General features: G+C 40.1%; 1 protein-coding gene across 1 annotated transcript in view; it reads right to left on the bottom strand.

Moving 5' to 3' along the window:
• The window catches only part of MACROD2 (mono-ADP ribosylhydrolase 2), an 899,313-nt gene that overhangs the window by 256,946 nt on the left and 619,153 nt on the right, over window positions 1–23,214 (bottom strand). The window contains exon 8 of the mRNA XM_086626501.1: window positions 18,131–18,204. Coding sequence (XP_086482627.1) covers window positions 18,131–18,204 — 74 coding nt within the window. The remainder of the gene's footprint in view (window positions 1–18,130; window positions 18,205–23,214) is intronic.

Below are 23,214 nucleotides of genomic sequence, written 5' to 3' on the forward strand. Positions count from 1 at the left end.
CAGGCAGCAAAGATGATCAGCACTTTCCATTCAAAAATCACACCTCAGCAAGAGAAGTAAGAGCAGAAATAATTGAATCCTCTCTGGACTGATCTGCAGCATGAGAAGAGAATACGATCAACAGAAAAACATACTGAGGTCCTCAGGATGAGGAAAGACACACAAGAGGCACAAGAGGAACTGCTGGATTCACACAGGCTTTTGATGCTCGTGGTTTTTTTTTTTTTTGGGGGGGGGGGGTGGGGGGGGGGAGGGGGGAGTGGTGTTTTGTGGGTTTTTTGGGGGGGTTTGTTTTGTTGTTGTTGTTTTAATGAAGAAAAGTACTGCCATCCAAAACCGCAAACTGGAAACAGTCCTGCATACCAGTGCAAATAATGCATACGGAGCAGTTTGAAGAAATGGAGCTATTATGAAGGTATCATCAAGGTTACACTAAAAGCAACAAATACATTTTTCAGTGGTCATTCAAGACCAACTGTTGCAACTTTAGTTTTTCCAGTGTATCTCATTCTGCATCCAAAATGAACTGTCTCTACAGACTACAAATCAGCCTCAATGTGTGGGAGTCTCTTGTATTTAGCAAGGCATTCAAGGTACATTTCGTAATACAATATTTTTACATATTTATCATGGCCTCTTTTATTGCCTTGACACTGCAGAAAAATGAATTTATATGTTTTGTTTAAAATAAGCAGACATACCTTCTTTGTCATGGCTTTATGATGATTTCCACCTCTGTTTTCATTTAAATGCTATTAAATGTGTTTGGTTTTAAACAGCCTTTGAGAAATGATTAGTGATAAAAACATTTAGATAATGGTTCATCTGTTTTTGTTCACACTGATATATCAGATATGCCATTCTTTGCTGGATTCTGAAAGGATGGAAGCAGTGTTACACAATATCCACCACCCCCTAGTCTTTTTGTTAATCATCTCTAATCAGCTGTTGCTTCACAAATCAAATTTTTAGTCCTTTTAGGCATGCAGTGTGATGCTAATGTGTGGCAACAGAATGTTGATTATAGACCACTGGGTAGCACTAGCTGCCCCATTAGTGGTATCCAGCTGTCCAGATTCATGCATGAGCAAGACGAATTTAATAAGTTAAGATGAAGAGCAGTGAAATGCCTGTGATGCAAATAAGGACAATACAGAAATAATTAGTGTGAGGCAAACCATCTTTTCAAAGCAGAATTAGTTTCTGAGGTAAATGACTGCAACTTCATTAATCACTAGGAGCATTGTAAACTTCTAACCTAAACCGCTTTGACACCACAGAGGAATGGAGGATATTACAGAATTCCTGTACATAATTATGAAAGTGAAATCAAATTATTTCAAAAGTTGTATGAAACATTCCTACCCAGTGCATGAGAATACAATTCTGACGATTGTGAGACTGTTCTGAGACTATTAAAAAGCATCAGCATTCAAGAACTACGAAAAGAATTGACTATTTACGCCACAAGAGATGATATTTCCTCTTGTTCTGAATGGAACGAAATGAGCACAGCCATTATTTGTGGATGCATTAACCTCATTACCCAGTGCCAGATCCAAGCACTGACCACAGTCTGTAGTTCTTGTCCTGCCCAGAAAAGCAGCAAATCACTGGGGGCAGAGTGCTGAGGAAAGTCACACGCATTCTCCGCAGAAACACTGCCTCGTGTATGCTGATGACAAAGTCAAGTGTCTCAGCTGAAGGAAGTCGGTAATTCTTGAATTAAGGCCCCTCTAAGACAGGACAGCCATGTCTGTTTCAGTTCAACAAAATGACTTCTAGTCCCAATGATTTAGACATTGGTATTTTCAAAAAATATTTTTTAATGCTTCTGTTAGCCCTGTTTCTGGCAATGATGAAGACAAAAGCAGAGTGCAAGAAACTGGGCATTTCAAGGCCTACGGTGAACGTGAACGGCTTGAACACAACACTGTTTTTAAATCATTTAATTGATACAGAAGACTGCTACTCCTTTGGGATCCCTGTGTTCTCTGCAGTAGGAAGCATCAGAGTATCACTGGCCTCAAACTTAAATTCTGATAACATGGGAAAGTTGTTATTTTTAGTGTCAGCTTTTAAAATCAGAATCTGGAAGCCTGCATACAGAGAGCTTCTGTATTTTTCAAATGTAAAACACTTCTGAAAGAACAGGAAACATGAGCATTCAGAGTGCTACTATCATACCCCGGCTGTTCATTATCAACTACCATTTCTTCATTTACTATTTTGCTCCTCTGTTACTCTGTGATAAAGGCTTTCCTAGAGGTCAGTCTTTCCCCTCCGACAAGCTTTTCCATGTCTGCTATTTTCTGCCTTTTGATCACAGCCTACAAAGGCCAAAATCCTCCACTGCAAGTTTCCTTCCAAATTGCAAGCACATCCCCAAAACATCATGGTAGCTCCTTACTTCTATATCCAACTGCTACAAGTTCTAATAAGCTTCAAATAAAACGCTGAAGGTTGAGATAAGCTCATCATTACTTTAAAAATGAACTCAGTACCATTTTTCTTACTTTACACATCTTAGCCTAAATTGCTTAGGGTACACAGAACTTGGCTGTGCGTTACTCTGGTATTAATGAACAGTCAACGGTTCCAGAAATACAAGGGTCCAGCTTCTCAGCTGATGCAAATTGACTTAGAGCAAAGCAGACTGACACTAGCTGAGGAAACAGCTGTGTATATCTAATTATACACATAGCAAAAAAGTCACTAAGAGCTCTATCTCAGTTCAGCCTATTTTACGTAATTAACTGTACAATAAAACGTTCCATGATCAAATAGTTCAGTTCCTTTGAAGTACTCACTTTCCCTTTCCTTCACTAAGCACATCTAAGAAGAAATTCCTTTATAAGTCCATGAACATTTGAAACTATCAGTACTAGAGGCTGCCGTTTTCTATTTTGTGCCTAATCCCAGCTACTCTGGAGAGAAAAGTACAATCTCCAGCTGGGTGCTGTGACTGCAGAATCAGACTCTTTAAATACATAATGTTCATCAGTACAACTAGAGCCACGTCAGTTGTGATAGGGACAAAGCCACGTTCTCCATTTCATCCTACATGGGCCAGACTAGTGCAAAGGCCAAAAAGCTCTCAGACATGAACAAAAAGGTCTGGATTTGAATCGGTGACCTGGAGGTGAAAGGCTTCATAAGTAACCTCCCCGGCTTCACTCTGGCTCTCTTCTTGTAAGTCCTCATACTAAAACCAAAGATGCATTCATTTTCAGTTCTGTTAACCTTGGGAGGAGGGAAAGACAGTAATTAGCATGCCTCAGTTACATATACGGTCCATTTCTTAAACTCCTTGTCAATTCATTACTTCATTTTTTGACAAAGCAGCCTGGATTAAATCCATAAGTAAATGGATTTATGTCATTTAATCACTTAGATTTTAAAACACTCCAAAGGCTCAGTGCATTGCCCTACCCCTACAGGAGCTTATATGCTCTTCCCACAGATAAAATTTATCAAGTCCATTACGTCGTTATTTTTCTAAATCAAAATCTTCTACATATTTTAGTAAATTGCCTCCTGGAATCGTGGAATACCAAGTCTGAGAACTGTTAAGTTAAAATAACTTGTCTTTGGTTATCTCTGCTTTATTTCTCCCTAGAAGCCTTTAAGCCATTCACAGTAGTCCCTGACAGAATGTGCTGGAATACAATAATATGTCAATTAACTACAGTCAACCAGCTGCTAATACTATTTCTCCAAAATGTCTTCATTATTAATGGAAAGCACTGTGGTGTGGCAACATGCTAGAAGACTAACTGAAAAAGAAATCATGACCCAGTTCTATGAATAATTATATTGCATTTCCTAACATTTTCCTATCACGTTAATTAGCACAGTTGTGGTTTTAAGTTCACAGATCCTATTTGACCTCTTTTAGCAACAGCCCACAGAGGCCACCCAGGCAGCAAAACCCTATACTTGTCACATATTTTCCTTTGGTAAAGCTTTATAAATTATACACCCTCTATGACTTTACACTCACAGATGCTTCCATTAACCACTGAACATTTCTTCAAAACCGCTTTCTAGAGCATTTAAAAAAAAATAATCTGGAAAAAAGATAACAGCTCTAAATGACTGTGTATGGAATAGCTCACATGGGTGCTAATTAATCTAATCAAAACCTGGGATGTGACAGCTCTAGAGATTATTACAAAACATAAAGCCTTTTTTTGCTTGTACATCATTAGGTCAAACACAGCCCAGGTGGCACGTGTCCGAAAGCAGATGGCAACTGGGGCCAGGGCTGCTTGGTGGCCTGTGTGAAATGCACTGACTGTCTCGATCCAGCTCCAGAGCAACACGCCTCACCATCACAAAAAAATGCTCCAGGAGCTGGCACAAATTGACACCCCTTGTTGGCAGCCTCAGCGGTGGTGCCAAAGGCTGAAGGGGGTTTGTGATTGCTCTGTTCTTTTGCTCACAGGCGTTGTCGTTTCTGATAATGCTGACATCTCAAACAGACCAACACCCTTCAACCTCTTCCTCCTTGCATCCTGCCCGGCAGTGTCGCTGCCTTGGGCAGCAAAACCAGTAAATTATCAAAATACCTTAGAAGGCACATATAGCCTGTTTCTAGAGATCCACTCCAATTACGTTCAAATCTCATTACTTTTCTAAACAAATGTAAGTTTGAGCAGTAACACAGTGCATAATAAACAACAATACATCATTAAAACATAGGACTGCTGAGTTATAGTTCAGAGATAGTAAATGGTTTGATAGCATTTCATGTTCAATTTTCTTTTAAATAACAGCTGTCTCTGCTTCTCTGTGTCCCTGCAGGATGAAAAATCAAAGCTAATGCAGAAAAAAAAATACTACTCCCCTCCTCCTTTCCAAAAGGAATTCTTCAACTATTGAGTCAATTCAAATCTAAAAATAACTGGAAAAAAATACTTGGAAAGAAAAAAGAATGCCTTCCTAATTGCATATTAATTGCTATACCCAATTGTAACTTTCTTTTGCACTAGCAAGTAACATAATTTGTGCCATTATAAGGCTCTTGAGAATTCTGCCAACAGAGAACGCGCATGTCAAATAATTGATTCAACCTGCCACTTCCCACAGGGTCAATAAGGAGCAGCTGGACTTGAAATCCCTACCTAAAAACAACAGCTGCAACACGCAAGATAGACCCAGAGCAGAGGTACAGTCTTTGTTTCCTCTCTCCTGATCCAAAGCGCATAGTTAAGTGCCCAGGCAACAGAGCAGAATACAAAGAGACGAGTTCACCACTCACGTAGGGGGAAGAACACGGATGACTGAAAGGGAAAAACTGCAAAGGGAAAAAAGGTACAAATGAGGGGAGAGCAAGATGTACTGAACCTGCCAGATCCCTGTACCAGGAGTTCATTTTTACTCTATGCAACTGCTCTGGATATGTAGGACATCCAAAAATCTACTTTTTCCACCAGCAAGCTTCAGAAAACCCAGTAGCTAATGCTGCACTTTCAAGGTCTACTGCAGCTTTCTCTTTCAACTAGGCTATCTGGGAACTAAGAAACCGGATCAAATAGCTTCTCAGCACTTCACTGCTAAAGTTCCAGCAATGCTCTAGGTAAAAGACAGTGTCAGCCTACCTTGCTCCTGCTTACTCCCAGTCCCAACCAAAAGGAAAAACACATACACACTCTTCATGGCTATCCACAGTTCGACATCCGCCCTCTTTTGCCAGACCTTAGCTCATCACACCATGGCAGGATCCCTTTTTCCCCACATACAAAACATAGAAGGTGAGCATAAACTGTCAGTAAAAGACAGGTTACTGACCATTTATGTGAAAATCCCAGTTCACTGAGCAATCTGGCATTGAAGCAATACTTATACTTGTTATTATCTGCCTGTAAAGAATTCTTTATTCTCTTAATAGTCTCTGAAAAATCTTACAGTTACTTATTTCCCTCTCAGCTTCTGCTATTTGGAGGCATCATACAAGCGAGATTTATTTTTGTAATACCACGGCTACAAACGGCATCTGATGGGATTGTCCCTCAAATACATCTCCATCTCAAAGTGAGCCTTGCAGAATCTGAAACGCCACGCTCACAACACCACAAGCGCTAGTAAATATACAACTCTATTTTCTGTAAATACTTGTACTTTCAACACAGGAGCGAATTCAGCCTTTTCATCTGCCTCCTGTAACAAACACTAATGCTGCTATCACGAGAGATACTAATGCCTGCCCTTCCTCGTTAGCAACTGTGATGCGAAAATTTTTTCACTGTAAAAAATATCTCCGCCAAAATTTTAGGGGAGCTTTGAGGACTAGTGTTAGTCTAAATAAGTTTACCCTCTGGATTTACACTCAGAGCTTTGAATGACAAGTATCTTTGATCATCTACGATATCGCAGTTTCTTATATATGCAACTCCACTTTGCTAATAGGAGCTTCAGCACCAACAGCATGCCAGGCACTTTCCACTCCCCACCCTGAGGGGCCTACGTGCATAAGCAACCTGTAGTTATAATGAGATTTTTATTCTCCTATGATATGCCCCATAAAAATCACACTGGAAAAAAATGCCTAGGGTATTCTACAGATATAAGTATTAATTAGATATTGCACTTATGCTATATAAAGCTGTGCCAATGTTCATAGGATCCAACAAAAATCAAGGGGACTGGTGCCTCAACTGTCTGAAGGGAAATATATTTGCTTTGTAAATATTAATGAACTTAATATGGTGTCTGTAGGGAGAGATTTTAACAGGGAACATAGAGCGGCGAGGCAACAGAGTCACCGTGAAGGTCAGCAGGACTAAAGCATGTAATTTCTATTGTGCCTTTTGAAACATTTCCCCATCATGAGGTTATCATCATACAGATCATATATTATTAGTATGAGGTCCCAAAGGAAGACGGTTGTTTAAATGTCCACGGGGAAGAAGTTATCAGCTGACAGGTATCGAGATTAAATTCAGGGGAGTCTAAGTGCTATATGATAAGTTTCTTTCATATTAGGGCAAGGTTTGCACATTCACTTCAAAACAGTAAGCAACAGTGCAAGTTCAAAGACTTTTCCACACATAGAAAAGACATTTGATGTGCACTCTTGCAAAACAAGTTGAAAGTAAAAAGAATTAATGAAATCAATTAACCATGCTGTATTTTAGCAATAAAACAACAGTTATATATTAACATCTCAACTGAAGGATAAGACTATGAATACACAAATAGAAGACTAAGGTCTTTTAACCTTTTGGCTTAAAAAACCCAAAGGGACTTCAAACGAAAGGTGAAATTTCCAGCAGAAGAGGTTGAAAGTCACATACAAAACCCTTTCCCCCAACCTGAGAACATGTAGCTGGATTGAGGCTTAAATACACAGTCCCTTTAAGTGTGTGGAAAAGCTGGATGGAAGAAGCCAGAACCTGAAGGGATTTCTTCCTCGAATATCATCAAATCCAGGACATTTGGAGATGGGCTCAGGAAAGACCCTAGTTTCTTGCAAGAGGGAGAAGTCAGAGAGACACCTATCTCCCTGGATTTATTGTGCATTGATCGTGTGCACATGTAGCAGCTGGTTCTTAGGATTTTATTTCAGACCGCAGTACTACAGAGAAGAGCAGTGTATTACCATGTAGTATTTTTACTCTAATACCAAAGAGACAAATATACTGGCTCAGAAAAGTTCAATACTTCTGGTTCAGAAAGGCATCCCAAATTCAGTTCTGGTAATATTAAAATGCACTCCTGAATCTGGATGAAGACAAGACAGAAAAGCAGAGAGACATGGGCAACTCCAACCTGGTTATTTACAAGGCATAACTGCAAGTCAAATCTGTGCTCTCTGCCATGGTGACTTTAATTTCAACTGTAAAATTTACTGCTTTTAAACCTAATTAATTCTGCTTTAACCCTCAGCCAGTATTTGTCTTCCTAACCACTGATCATTTTCCAGTTGTTTTAGTAGTCCCAAAGTACATTCTCTTTTTTTTTATGTAAAAAAAGAAAAATAAGACTTCAATAAATTAATACAATTTAGATTTAGTAGCTGTAAACAGCCTATGATGGTAAAAATTAACCTTCACTTTTATCTCATGAGCAAGCTTAAGAGCAAGGTGAGAATGTGAACGAGTCTTTTTGTAGCCTTTGTTCAAAAACTCATCTCAGGAAGCACTGCTTATTCCTACCGAAGTAGAGAATTTCATACTCATCTAATTTATTCTCCATTTTTCATTAATCCCAAATAAATGAAAGAATCCCATAATCTGTCCTAAGACTCAGTAGGAAGGTGATACACATCCTTAAACTGCACTCACATTTGAATTTAAGCAACTTGTTCACTATTAATTATCAGGTACTTTATCTTGGAAGCCTGTCAGTCATCCCCCATGTTTCCACAGGTTCCTATTTCCAATGCTCCCCGCATTCAGAGTGCTCTTCTCATCTGTTCTGTCATTTCATATATAATAGACAGACCCATTTTTCACCTTCCCAGGAATACACTATGATACAGAACCTATGAAGTATGTGGCCAATATCATCTAACCTATTAAATGTCAGAATCATATATCTCCAACTATATGTCAAGATGCTGCAGTCTAGCAGCAATAAACTCATTTTGCTCCTCATCGGGAACGCACTCCGGCTATAAGAATCCACGCGGGTTTCATTCTGTATAGATTTGATTGTGACCTACTGTTGATGGCTAACATGCTCGGAGATGATGGCAGGAGTTGGCCAGATAAAATCTCAGAAGGGAAGACAGAATAAAACTTCAGAAAATATTCTTTATAGTTATCTAGCCTGTACCAGTTTCGTCCCTCCTAGGCTGACCCAATGCTTGCTCCAGTATGAGACTCGCCTAATATATTTTTATATATTTTATTATTATTTCACTCTCACATGCCACACTGGACATTCTGCTTTGGGGAAAATTGTAGGCAACAGAACCGAATTTAAATTGAACAGAAGTGGCAGCTTTCCAGAAGCAAAACAGCTACGTGATTTTATTGGAAACAGAACACCAAAAAGCAGACATCGTACGCTATGCAGGATGCCAGGAAAGTGCCAGCAGAACAAAGCCTGTGCTCTTGGCTCGTGTGGAAGGGCCACTGCCCATGCCAGCCGAGCGGCTCACTCGGCACCGCACTGCGCGCCACGGCTGGGCAGGCAGCGCAGCCGTCAGCTGGTGTCCGACCGCCCGTGCTTCCAGCACACGCTGGGCTGCACAGCCAAAGCACCTCCGGGAAACTCGGAGAGGCCCAGCTCACACGGGCAGGCGTTTCTCATCTGCAAAGATGTCACCTCAGAGTCAGTTCGGAGAACTGAAAACCCTGCGGCCGAAGGAAACCCCCAAATCAGACATCCTCCGCAGGCTGCAGCTGTGGAGCAGGAGGCTGGCACTGGGCTCCCTGCCCTGCGGCCAGGCCAAAGGGACCCTTCCCCGGTTTCTGCCAGCACCCTGATGAGGTCTGGGTGGCTGCCTGGCACGAGGGAAAGGCTTCGGCTGACCACCTGTTCTATCTTCTGCTGGTGACTGCCTGGCCACTGTGAGTCTCCCAGAACTGTCTCTGTGATGGGAACCTCTTTGCAAACTGCCGCAGAGCCAAAGGCCAACCTTCTCCTGCCTCTCCTTCCTCTTATCCCATCTCAGCTCAATTCCTGCTAAGATACAGCTGTAATCCACAGACACGGTTCAGTCAGACATGAAAGTATAGCAAAAGATAAATCACAACAGATTCATTATTATCAAGAGCTCAGAAACAAAACAAAGATTGTAGAGGCAATTTCTGTTGCTCATGAAGTGTTTTATCCATATACCTCACCAGAACTACATGAATTGTCATTCCTCATTTGTTTGTCTATTTATTCCTACGTACCCATGGGGTGAGAGGAGCACAAGCCAATCTAAAGAAAAGAGTGTCCACAAAGGTAACAAAAATAACTGAATCTCCCCAAAATGAAGGTTGGATCTCTTCTGCATTGGGCTGATTTGACAAGCAAGTTGAAATCACTGGGATTTCTGGCTGAAAGCCAGTACTGAAATAAAGGGATCTTATCATGATCTTTTTTGTCATGCAAGAAATAACAGGAAATAAAAAAATTAACATTGTTTGTATTTATTTTTTTAAAGTCTTCTCACACAGCTCACTACTGTACCCACGTTCCTCCAAACGTACAGAAATCAGGAGGAAAATATCCAAGAAATAAGACAAAATCTCAACTCTGAACTAGCTACAATTTGGTTAATTTAGCTACATGCCTGTAAAATTTTCAAGTTATTCAGGTTCCTGTTATCATAAACGCCATTAAATTGTAAGGGTAAAAAGAATAAATGCTTTGACAAATTTCAATTATTAGATAGTTAACTACTGTAAACACGAGAGAACCCATGCAGAGACCTGTCTTGTATTAGTGACACTCATTAGCTGTAATGGAGTTAGAGGAGTCATTATTTATGCAGCACACTAAGTGTGTATAAATCTTTACAAAGATGTATTGACTGAAAACATCTACACCATGCATAGAAGTGGATTTCCTTGATCCTCAACAAATTTTAAGGGGAAAGGGCGACAGGAAGCCATGTTTCCGACTTCTCTCCCTGCTTTTTTGTTTGGATCACAAGCGAGTAACCCAGAAACCTCACACGGGACGTTCGCAGCAATCATGAGCTCTAACATTTCTTTCCAAGAGGGATGCCTTCCTGCCTTTCTCTCAATAGCTGTATCAAAAATAACAAAAGCTTTATAAGTTTAATAAATAAAGCATCACGTGTAATGAATACAGCCTTTGTCTGCTTTCCTTTATCAGCCTTCTACCTGAATAGCAGTCTGAAGAACATATAAGAAAGCATCGCCGCCTTGGCAGCTTACTTATCATTTCAGAAAATGACTTGTCTGTTGGGATGATAGTTAGGTTTGGGCTTTGGGGACAGCACTGAATCTCTTTGAGCCCAGTGAGAGAGCAGCTACACAGAGCAAGTAAATCATTTTAATTTTGTACAAGTTGAAAAGCATTTTTTCCTCGACTTCAGCGAGATGACAGTGGCATGATGGCTGATTTTCATTTCAATCAGAGCAGCATATGATTACCACCTAATTAGAATGTAGAAATAGAAAGGAGATCATTTTTTAACCTACCCAAGAGAACAGCGCTGGGGGAGGGGAGGAGATTATGTTAATCAAATGATACTGGCATATAAGAGCTACCAAAATAGCCGCCTGAATTTTTATCGGCACCTTTACTGTCCTTGAGGATCTGTCAGTGGCTTCAATCGAAACCTGTATTTTCAGAGCTTTATTTCTGAGTAATAAATATACTTTAAAATAAATACATGTCACTGCAGGCCCAAACTTGTCGTAAAAGGTATCACCTCAGGCATAAAGACATATATTTTTTCAAAATTACGCATAGTTTTGTTGACAAGTGTAAAACAGTAAGCACAGAAACTACCCAAGCACAACCAAAAGTAATACTATCTTAGGGGGAGTTGTTTGCATTACTTATTGAAAAAAAAATAAAAATCTGCTTTCATTACTTGAACATTGTCAGCTAGCTCCTCCACTCATTTTTGGAATAAACATAGAAACTTGGTTGCTCTGCCTAGGGGAGTATAACAGGTTCATTAAAGGGAACTGCATCAGATGACGTTTTCCAAGACACACGGTCTCCATCTGCATCCTTCTGTAGAGATAAAGACAAGACCTCAGCTCGAGATGCCACTTGGTTTAACCACCTCGGAAGAATGAAGAACCAAAATTAGGTTGTGGACACCAAAGGGAGGGGGAAAGAGAAATTTTTCTAAAAAAACATAATAATGAACTGAACTTTCAGGCAAGCAGTCTGTGGAAATACTGAAACTGGGTTGCCCTGATGTCTTCATGGGTTCAGGAGGTAAACGCGACTTTTTGTTAGCTGCCTGAGCCAATTTTGAAGGGAGAGACTTGAGAAATGTTCCTCCCCTGCTGTCTTACACCTGCTAGGTATACACCTACGTAACATAACACCGCACAGCATAGACACTGCCAGACTAACGTGGTACCCAAACGGATACCACGGGGCACCATGCCTACCTGCAGAGAGCTTCACTGACACAAAGTTGTGATTGTGTTAGTTTACCCCAAAACCAAAGCTCTACTGTTTAAAAGCTCACTGAGGCACACCTGCATTAACTGTCTTTTGCAACAGACAACAGTGGCAACTCCCTTTCCTTTGTCCTCCCAGGCAGCGGCTGTCCAGCAGGACATCTACCTCTTTCCAAACTAGGCACCAGTACCTAGCACCATTTCAGGTGCTTGGTATATCCTGCTTGGCACACAGTTATGCTCCGGAGGCCAATGGCTCTGCTGAGGGTGCTGTGCCACATCTGCCAGCCCATGCAGCAGTCCTGTCCTCCCTTGGACATCCAAGACCAGCACTCTTTTTATTTCAGCAACAGTAACTCTTTGGAGCTGAGATGCCTCAAGCAGGCTTCGACCTGGGTGCAGCTTTTTAAATCCTGCTGGACCTCTCAGTTGCATCTTACATCTGAGGAAGCTGCTCTCTTACCGTCCTACTCCTGCCCTTCCTGACCAGGAGGAGACACTTGCTCATCATAGCATGAGGGTGATGAGCTCCATGAGGACAAGGAAAACAGCACATTCCCTGAAGCTCTGCTTTCTCATCACAGATCTTCCCTCCCTCAAATTCCAACACATCCTCCCCAACCTTAGAAACTCAATTGCTCATGCAGTTTTTTTCCATAGGATAAAAGTCCCTCCAGTCACATCCACAGTCCCCATTGCAGGGAGCATTTCCTCACCTCTCGCTGCTCTCCTATGCCCACAGCTCCTGCTGGCGAGGCAAGGCCTGCCCAACCCCTACCCTATGTGTCACCAAAGCACAAGTGCATATGGGAATCGGTGCACAGGAAAGGTAATTCCACTTTAATCATCTCAGTAGTGGAAAATATCCTCACGATTTGGATGAAACACAGTACGAAATGAAGCACAGGTGCAGGGCACCCGTGTTGCAGTGTGCCTAACTTGACGAACCAGGTGTTTCCTCCTGAAAATTTTTGTCATGGGGAATAGAGCAAGTATGATCCTGCCCCGGACACTGAAAACTGAGTTCCATTAATTTCAGCTGTACCAGGATTTTGCTCAGCCTGTTTTGCTGGAAATATACATTTTTTTTTTGGCAGTGAGATGATGCATAACTACTTGATAAAACACAGGGACCTCAATATCATGTACTTCAGGCAAAACAAGGAAAAAATCTCCTTCAGTAGTGATTCTAATGAAAAGGAATCAGGAATGTGTTGATTTATTTTCCATCAATGTGCTTTTAATCTGCATCGGTTATTTCAATGGAACATATATTGCAATTGCACTTTCTTGGTTGTTGTTCTACTGGGGTGCTTAATAAATGTTGTGAGATATGGTGCAAAAGAAAGAACAATACTTTGAACTAAATGTGCTGTTAAATTAAAGTCTTGAGCAGAGAAAAAGTCCTGAGGCTTTTCATGTCAGTGACATAAGGTAAGGCATACACTGAGCATTTTTTATTTTTCACCCTTTTGAGAAACATAGCACAGCACTGAAAATGTTCGAAGATACCACAAAAATCCCAACCACAACTCTCTCCCCCATCACGCCCAAAAATGTAAGGGGACCAGTATTTAAAGGAGTCACAATTCTTTTGTGATACTACTGTGAGAAATCAAGTAGCAATATCTCAGACCTTGCCAGATTATCCCAGAAAGAAACATTCTGAACTGTTCAAAAAGCTTAATGTGCATTTTTAAATGAATCTCAGTGTATAATTTCCTAAAGGATGGGATCCAATTCTATTTTGTGCGCCGAAGAATTCTATTAAACCTTTAGAGCACTTTGTGAAATCTGAAAACACAGTTCACTAAAGAGATAGCCTAGGTGGTCTGCAGTAAATTAACCCAGTTCTGCTGACTGTGGCCATTCTTGTGAGCTTGCTCCAAGGGATTTCTACGCTTACAGCATAACACCATTTACCAGCTTCTAAACTAGGTTTGCCCTCTGGCTGCCAGTCAGCAGACCTTGGTGTAAAACATGGCCAGATATTAGTTTGACTAAAAGTTGCATTTCAAGACCAGAACGGCGCTGTGCGTTACATACAACTAAGTCCAAACCATTACTTACAATATTGTTTTTTTTTTCCCCTAGTGGACTTTACTTAGTTCAGTTTTAGGCTGCTAGACTATCATGACTGCTGCCCTGCCTAGTTCAGTAAATTACAATAGATCTCTCTGTGTGCTTTGTAACAATTAACCTCAGAAAGGAGCTAACTCCATTTGCATGGTAATGAGACATTCATCTGAGCACCATCGGAGTTAAGCATGCTAATAAGTTTTTATGCAAACACCTGAGGGGTCAAGCACAACAACGGACTTCGATAAGAGAACCTTTTATTAAATGCAAACCACTTTTCTTGTAAATACTATGATAGAGAACTTTGTAGGACTCTAACGCAGCTTGCAAGAATATAGTCATTTCGGTTATATTTTAAGGCCCCCAGGCTGACTAAGGAATATAGACACTGATTTATTTATATTTTGAAGTAATATCAGTGTGGATAAAATCTTCATTATAGCATCAAAGGAGAGAAGTATAACAGGAAGGTAGGGAGGAGAAAACAACAATATTGCCTTATCTTTCACAAATTTGTCACAGTTTCCTGGGATGCAGGAAGGCAGATAAGACACTGATGCTGTAGAGCACAACAAAAGACTTAGAAATTTGTCAAGTGTCCATCTTACTCACTTATCTGTTTTTGCCAAGTATATTGTCATGTAGGCAAATTCCCTAGTGAGCAGGCTATCATTTGGGTCTCTATCTTGCACTAAAACATCTTGAATTATTTCTATCAATTCACATTCTACACTTGAGTTTGAGATCTTAGTTAGGACAACCAGTACCAGACGTTACTGAGGGACAACTGGCTGCCAAATATCTTCGGGACTAAAGGAGCAGAACCTGGACAGGATTTCTCAAAGACAAGGCAGATTGCACAAGAAGGAATGAAGGCAAGTAGCTGACACTGATTCACTCAACTCTGGCACAGCCGAGTGCAGGAGGCCTCTCTTGCTCAGGTGAGGCTGTTAGCAGGACACACTGGCCCGTTTTGACAGTGCACACAGTCCCAGGGAGTGGTTCTGGTGAGCGATAACAGGAGTGAAGCACGGGCAGCCCTCTGAAAAAGCTCGTCTCGTAGCAAATCGTTAGAGGTTTTGGACGTGGACCAGAACATGTGAATTTAAATATCCAGTGGGTGTAGTGGGAGTTGCTCTATCTTGGTGACAGAAGCTTATAGGAAGGACTATATCACATGGCTATCCGCAGTGAGAGGAGACTACATTGTTGAGATGTAGAAAGCCCCTTTCATTTCTATTGCTGTATGATGAGTTATTTTGGGGGAAAGTTTGGGTGATGCATATTACTACTCAAAGCCCAAAGCCTAATCCAAGGGAATAAGTGTACACAACATAAAAGTGAACAGACTGACATCTGGCACAGAGCAACGTCAGTTCACCTAAATCAGATGAGCTACACTCACCTTGCTGTATGCACTAAGCAACAGCAACCCAACAGCTGTACGCTTCTCAAAGATCCCTTTTACTGCATAAGTTACGCTACCTTCAAAAGAATTGGTAAGTAGTTTTATTTTGCTCCTGACCTATTTATGACATGTAAAACATGCTAGTATGCCATAGTCTAAAATTCAAGCCAGTAGACTGCGGGGAAACCTTACAAAGGCGGAAAGCTTTGTATAATCAAGTACAAAGCTAGGGATAACCGGACCCTCAAAGTGTATCCTGACTGAAATCTAGTACTCCGCTTCTTTGGAAAATTATCCAAAGCTCTTGGGGACTAGCTCTGAATTGTTGTTTTCACTGATATGTAATAATTGCATCAAATGCATCACATGTACATCTTCATTAAACAGTATGAGACCTCATCTTGGAGAGTTTGGGATTCAGAGTGTTAGAAAACATATAATGTAACAACTAGTAGCTATACTAGTCCAAATTAAAGAAAAAACTGTGATGTAAAGCTCAGTAGGATAAATTTTAACAATTGTTTTATAGTCAGAATAGTCTGGGCTCCTTTCACTGTCCAAACATTGTAAACTATAGATACTTATTTAAAAAGAACACGTATTAAATTGGAGTTTGTGGGGAGCAAGACGGGAGGTTTAGAGCTAGGCAGAAGAGAATATGTTACGGAGAGTGAGAAAAGAGGAATTGTGCGTATTCAGTGTTTATAGTTCACACTAATCTATGTGGACCATAAATACAGTGGCATTTTGCAAACACAGGTCAAAATATATAGAAAATTATTATAATTCAGGTAAGAGTCAAAACACACACGATAAACCCTGTCACTTTAATCACTACCTGCTGTGAACCTCAAGTTTTCTTACAAAACAGACCTGGAGCTTTCCGAGGACAAATAGAGGAACTCAAGTGAAGTCTACGGAAAGAGCCAGAAAAACGTAGAAGCAACACACTAACTAAAAGAAAGAAATGTGGAAAGGTGACACACAGGGCATATGAGAGTTTCCAGGCCAGAAGCAGAAAAGAAGAGAAAAAGGGAAGTCTCAAAGTGTGTACTGAAAGTGAAAATCTTATAGCTGAGAAACAATGGCTGAATCACAGAGCAAAATATTTCAGAAAATATTTTTCATTGGGAAAACGTCTACACCTTTGACAGGCAGTCTACCAAATATAATTGTATTCTTGTAATACCACTAAGAGACAAGTAATTAAGAGGTGTATATACAACATATATGCAGCTTTTGAGGAGAAAAGCTTACCTATGGAGCCTGTTTTTTAAATTCTGCAGTAAAATGCAACTAAGAGAAATGATAAGACAGCAAAGCAGCTCAAACATACAGGTTCTAGCCTTACACTAAAGGGTTAAAATTACATACTAACAGACCTAGAGCTAGGCTGATAAAATGACACTTAGGGATCCATAGTAACAAAGACTGTCCATCCAAAACTCCTGCTTCACTGCTCAAATCTCTACATCACAGGAAGATACCAAGCGCTCAGTGCTACAAAGAACCAGTGTCCAAAAACGTACATGCTCATTGGTGTACTTTTCAGAAATGAAGTTTGAAAACCTCACCTCACCATTCAAATCTCAACGTATTTCTTTTCAATTCAAAGTCGGTAAAAAACAAAACAAACCACATAAAAGTGGTAAATTCATACTCTCACGTATCACATTCTCGTGACAAAAAGGCCTGCGTGTATATTGCTAGAGGAAAAACACTACTAATTATGTCCCTATATCCAGTGTTTCTCCACTGGATGCTTTGTTGAACTTCTTCAGACAAAATCACAAAAAAATTCTTGCTGACTGAAATCTGCTGGCTGTCATCCCAAGGAAACAGGCATATCTTCAGTTTAAGACCTCATGATTATTTTATTTCTTCTGTCACTTCTTTGTTGCATTTCTCCAACTCAACACTTGGAACTACCAGCCTGCTAAGAGCTCAAACCAGAGAAAGACAAGAACTAGAAAGAGGAGATATGGAGATCCTTCTTCCTGAAAGCATTTTTTCGTCTTGTAAAAATTATCACCATCATGTTGTCACTGGAAGACGACCAGTCCTTTTTTAAAAGTCACAGTTGTATCACGTATTTAGTGAGTGTTCCAGGGAAAATGAACACTTAACTGTAAGCAATCCAAAACTTAATGAAAATAGAGAATACTATCATACAGCTCTTTACTGTAAGGTGACCCCTGGAACACCACTGACCTTTGGTGGCTGTTTCCACTGACAACTGTTATATACGTTTCCTTTCCAAGAATCTCCTCATCATTACACAAAAACACTGACGCTCAGAAACATCTTAGGAAGAGAATAGTCTTTTACTTTGCCAGGAAAGATTACAATGCACAGGAAAAGCACAGTATGGTTTCAAACAAAGGTATTTCCCTTCAGCTCCAGTGTAGCTTTTAAATATAACAACCTTCCCCTGGCTATATTGTCCTGACCTGATTTCATTGGTCTTAGACTAAATAATAAATAGAAGACTTCAAGGCTCAATCCTATGTTCACTCTTTTCACAGTTTTGGAGTCAAAGACCATAGTCTCAAATAGAAACTTTGGAAATTTATGTTTTATTCCTTACCTCATTGTGATTCTTGCTTAACCACTCCTTAATAGTGTTAAGGGCAATGACAGCAGCAGGCTCATTTGGAAAACCTGAAGACAGAAGAAATAAGAGATAAATAAAAGGCACACATTTTTGTACACACATAAAAAAGCAAAAATCTGGAATTTTTTTTTCCTCTTTCTGGACTATTTTGGGATTACAGTTGGTCAACTCTCTTTTTCACAGCTTTGTATAAACATTTTAGGTGACATGAGTTACTTTTCTTCCCAGTTAAACAAATTGAAAATAGGGCCAGTGATGTTTTATTGAAAATCTTTCTATCTTTTTTTCTTTTTCCTTCAAACTCTTGTTAGGAAAGCTCCACAGTTTAAGAGAAGTAGAAACAATAGAGCGCTATACATATGTCATACTAGGCAGGCAACAATATAACACACATCACAGTAACAAATACTAGGCTTACATTCCATGGCATGCAAGAAAAATTCAGATGTTTCTTAATGCGTAAGGGCTTTCTTTCTTTAATCTGTCAACAACACTATACAACACTATGACCCCAATGCCATAGGCCATACAAGGATAGAAATGTTTGAGTTAGAAATCTCTTAATTTATGACCTAAAACATAATGAACAACTTTGGAAATTAAGGAATTCATGAAGCATAAGCCTATGAATCCAAGGCCTGAAGCTGCATGATATACTAGCAATAGTAACTCCCCCCAGCACTAACCAGTATCAGAAATCTTTCCAGGGATACAGACTTTTTCTTTGATGGTCTCTATCTATCAAATCTAAAGATGCTTTCATTACTTAGGCAGCCTTAATTTAATTTTCCTTTAAATTCCTAACTTGAGGGCAGCAAATCATTTTTGTGAGGATTTAAAAATAAAAACCCATAAGCTATATGAATAGCTCTCAGTAGCTCAGATTAATAGGACAGTCTTTGAAGAGGTGGAGCCGCAGGCACAGTGTACAAGCAAGCAACGGGGCTAGACAGAAACAGTCATGAAATTTGGCGTACAGCTGCGTACGTACAGCCTTTTTTATATCATACATCACCCCTCGCACCATGAGCTGAAATGCAGACACTGCAAAAATTAGTAGGCATGTCCAGCTTTTTGACCTGGCACATTATCCTCCAAACTTGTCTCCTCTAACTGCTTTTCAGAACTTGCGCACTGCTAGATTAAAAAAAAAAAAAAAAAGCAACCAAAAAAACCCCAAACCAAAATCCCTCAACCCTCTGAGTCGCATCCCCAAAACATTACTCCCTGTAACTGGACTCCAAGCAACAGATGACAACTATCCAGCAAGAGAAGCAAGTGAAATAGTCAACGCTTGAATAACACGGACGTTTAGTGTGTACTTCCTTTGCACACATTTCTCAATAAAGCATATTTTAAATTTTTTTGAATTTTTTTTTCCAAGTCCAAGATGGAAGATTAACTAAGATCCTATAAGTGTTCCTGTGGATACTTCCACTGCCACTGGGAAAATATATTCTTATGACATTTAATAATGCTGCTGATATCATCAAGGCATATGTCTTATGACACAAACTAGCGAACACTAACGAAACCCAAAGCAGGGACTTCCAACAGCCTCATTTTCATCATATAAAATAACAGACCTCTAAATCAGACCATCTGCTTAAGTTAGTAATATCCTATCTAACAAACTGGGACGTTACAACACAGAAATTCTGTACCCTGAGTGTGGGAGATCTGCCTGGACATACAATGAACACCACGCAGAGAGAGAAACATGTATTTCGGACAACTGATACACCATTGTTTAAGCACTGAATGGTTTATTTTCAGAACAATTCTCCCTCCAGTAAGATTCACTTTTCAGACGTCTTTCACTCCCTTGCAGCAGGGTATTTGCCTAAAACTGTGACAAAGCACTGGCAATTTTATACGATCTCTCCATAAATTGTACTTTACCTAGAAAATTGCTGCTGTACCAACCAATCTTAAATAGAAGCTCATCTAAAAAACAGTGTTCAATTACTCCTAAGTAACCACAGCCCAAATAAAAAGCCTTGAATTCTGTGTATGATTTCAGAAAATATCTTGAAATCCATAGAAGCCTTTTATGACAAATGACAAAAAAAAAAAATCTATTTAGTATTTTACACACTTTCCTGGTAATTTTAACGAACGGATTACCTTATTGACTTTATGCAGTAGCAGGATGGAATTTAGCCTCCTGATCCATATCCCACACTAGCACAAAAGGCCCTGTGTCTCATTCTCAAACAAAAACATTTTGCTTTACAGGACTAGGTTAAACGGAAATAAAGTGAGATGAGATCTTTTTAAACACTTTTTTGTGTGTTGTTTTTATCTCTAAGCTACATTTGTCTGCCATAACATTTCTGGTCTGCTCCCATACATGCACCCATCCTCCTTCCCTACTTTCAGCAAAAAAAAAAAGCAATCTCAGGGAGCACGTGGGAATCAAATTACTTGAGAGAAATGAGCTCGAGGAGCCTCACAGTTAACCGACTGCTGGAGCAGCAGCTCAGGCAATTCTGGCTAAAGGCTCAATTTCACAAAAGATAAAACAGGTAAAGTAATAAGAGTGACACTGGCCCATGTTACTGCAGTGAGCGCTCCTCCAGAATACTGAAAAGGACAAGGGCACAAAAAGGCAAAGAAGCATTGGCCGTAAGGTACAGGCAAGTGGTGCCTCCATAGGACTTCACTGAGGTTATCTGGCTGGAGAAAAAGGGAAGGTTGGCAGGCTGTATGTCATGGACAGGTGTGGGTGAAGCACGCATCTACCCACACAGGCCTCTAACTTGGGCTGGGCTTCCTACATCCTCCAGGGGCAAAGCCAACATCTTGGCAGCAAATTCTGCTATGCCACAGAAACGGTGCAGGCTGCCTTCGATTCCTAAAAAGCTGCTTCAGCAAGTGAGAATTTTACTGCAGCCCTCTGCGTTTTGCAGTGCCCGCTAATCTCATCTCACCATCTATTATCAGGATCTACTCCCAATTCTTCAAGTAGAGCAAATCCTAGAAGCCAGCAGTCACCATCTCTTGTACCCCTCTCAGTTCAGGAGCCTTCTTTTAAAGTACAGTTTTATTCATTACAGTTGATGCCACAGTGGAAGCAAGCCTGATAAGTCAGTAGGAGCAAGGGAGTGCAGAAAGTCCTGCATGGTTTGAAAGACATGGAGAGATCCCATGTGCATGCATGGCCAGAGTTGAGCTTTCCTCTGCTTGTCCAACACTATCAACTCTGGAAGGTATGTAAGCGTTGACCATCTCCACATGCCTGTCCCTCTGGCCACATGGGAACAGGCTGCATCACAGCTGTGTCTCCAGAAACACTTGTTACTCCAAAAATCTTTGTAATTTGCTCAGAAGCTGTTATAAAAGCTCTTACATCTTAGCCCATTTGCTTCTCAGCTGAAACGTCATTCTAGGCACGACAGCTGCCTCTGTATACACATTTAGAAAAGTGACTGTCAGCTTTAGCACTGACTTGGGTACCAGCATCAGTCAAGCCACAGCTGAACTTAGAAACCTCCTCTCCTCCTCTTTGTGTGTTGCTAATAGATGTAGGTACTACTACATTCACTCCCTAAGATGACTAACTATGCCTTCATATTCCCCACTACAAAAAGTCCATCCTACCACCATCACATAAAATACAACTCATTTGAACTCTACTGCTTTTGGTATGTCCTTGCACTGGTATTACCCACAGTGACAGCCTATGAAAGCTTCTAAAGCTTTTAAAGCTCTTCAAACTTATGAGCTTTTGCACCTCTTTCCAGGACTTTACCACCTTATTCCTGGAAACTGTAACACTGACCTGAGAAATGGCTGCTGAAACATGCTGTACACTGTGCATGTTCTCATAGCCGTCATAGCCATAATTTTCCAGAGAAGGCATGGTAAGATCTGGTAGAATTATTTTGAAATATCTGGCACTAAATAAATGTGCTGGTTTAGAGGAGAACTGAGAAAGACAGTAACTGTAGAGATACATGTTGCAGTTCCCCTTACATTTTGTATTTATTCCCTGGAAAGCAACTGGTAAGAACATAAGTCCTCCTGTTTCATAAATGTACAGAAAATATGCAATGAATTCCCTGTTGTTAGACACTCTGGAGTAAATGCTCAGCCTTTTGTGCTTGGGGGATATAGCAGAGAAAAATTTGCACTATTGTAAGTGTCACCGTGTGCCTAATTTGTCTGAGCAGTATCTGAAAAATGTATACTAGAAGTTCTTCAATGAATAACAATGCAACAAGGACTTTGAGAGATAAAATTAATAGAAATCTATTTAAGGGACTCCTAAATTGTATGGAGATGCCGGGAGCTTTATCTGTCTCTTCTACTGTGCTCGATCCAATGCTGCATCTTATTAAAAACGTCTAACTTACAATCCGGTAATGCCACCTCCCCATGAAAAGCCCACTGACAAAACTAAGTACTAAATAATCAACCTTTAATATGACATAGCTGAAGACGATGATAACAGATTATATCGGTTCGGTTATAATACTAACAAGCAAGTGTCAATCCACAAAATCACTTCAGTAGCTGCAGGGCTAAGTGTTACAATTTGTCAGTTTAACTGAGATACCTAATGTTTTCCGTACATCAACTCATCCTTGTAAAAAAAGGTCTGGATCTTTTTTTTTTTTGTTAGCACAGCCTAAATGCTAGACAAGTTTTTATTCATTTAAGACTGTTCCCTTCTCTATGGTTTCTGAAAAGCTCATCACAATCTTAATATTCTCATTTGCCAGTTTTAATGGTTTCATTTTGAAACAAATCATGAAAAGAACCAAATGCACATGAACACAAATACTCCTTACGTGTTTCTCATACTTTCTCAGAAAAAAAGCTATGCTGGCATGTTTGTGCATATATCAAGATGTGATATACAGACTGTTCCCATGTCCTAAAATCAAACCCGAGTCTCATTGTTTAATCAACATAACCGTCAAAATGTAGTAACTTCCATTTATTTAGTTTATATATTTGTCAATGATGTCTAACAACGTATAAAGGATGCTCTTCAAATAATAGCTCAACAGTCACTTTTTGACACTGTGGAATTGTACCAGCAGCCCCCT

Source organism: Tauraco erythrolophus, chromosome 2, assembly GCF_009769465.1.
Source record: "Tauraco erythrolophus isolate bTauEry1 chromosome 2, bTauEry1.pri, whole genome shotgun sequence".
NCBI lineage: Eukaryota > Metazoa > Chordata > Aves > Musophagiformes > Musophagidae > Tauraco > Tauraco erythrolophus.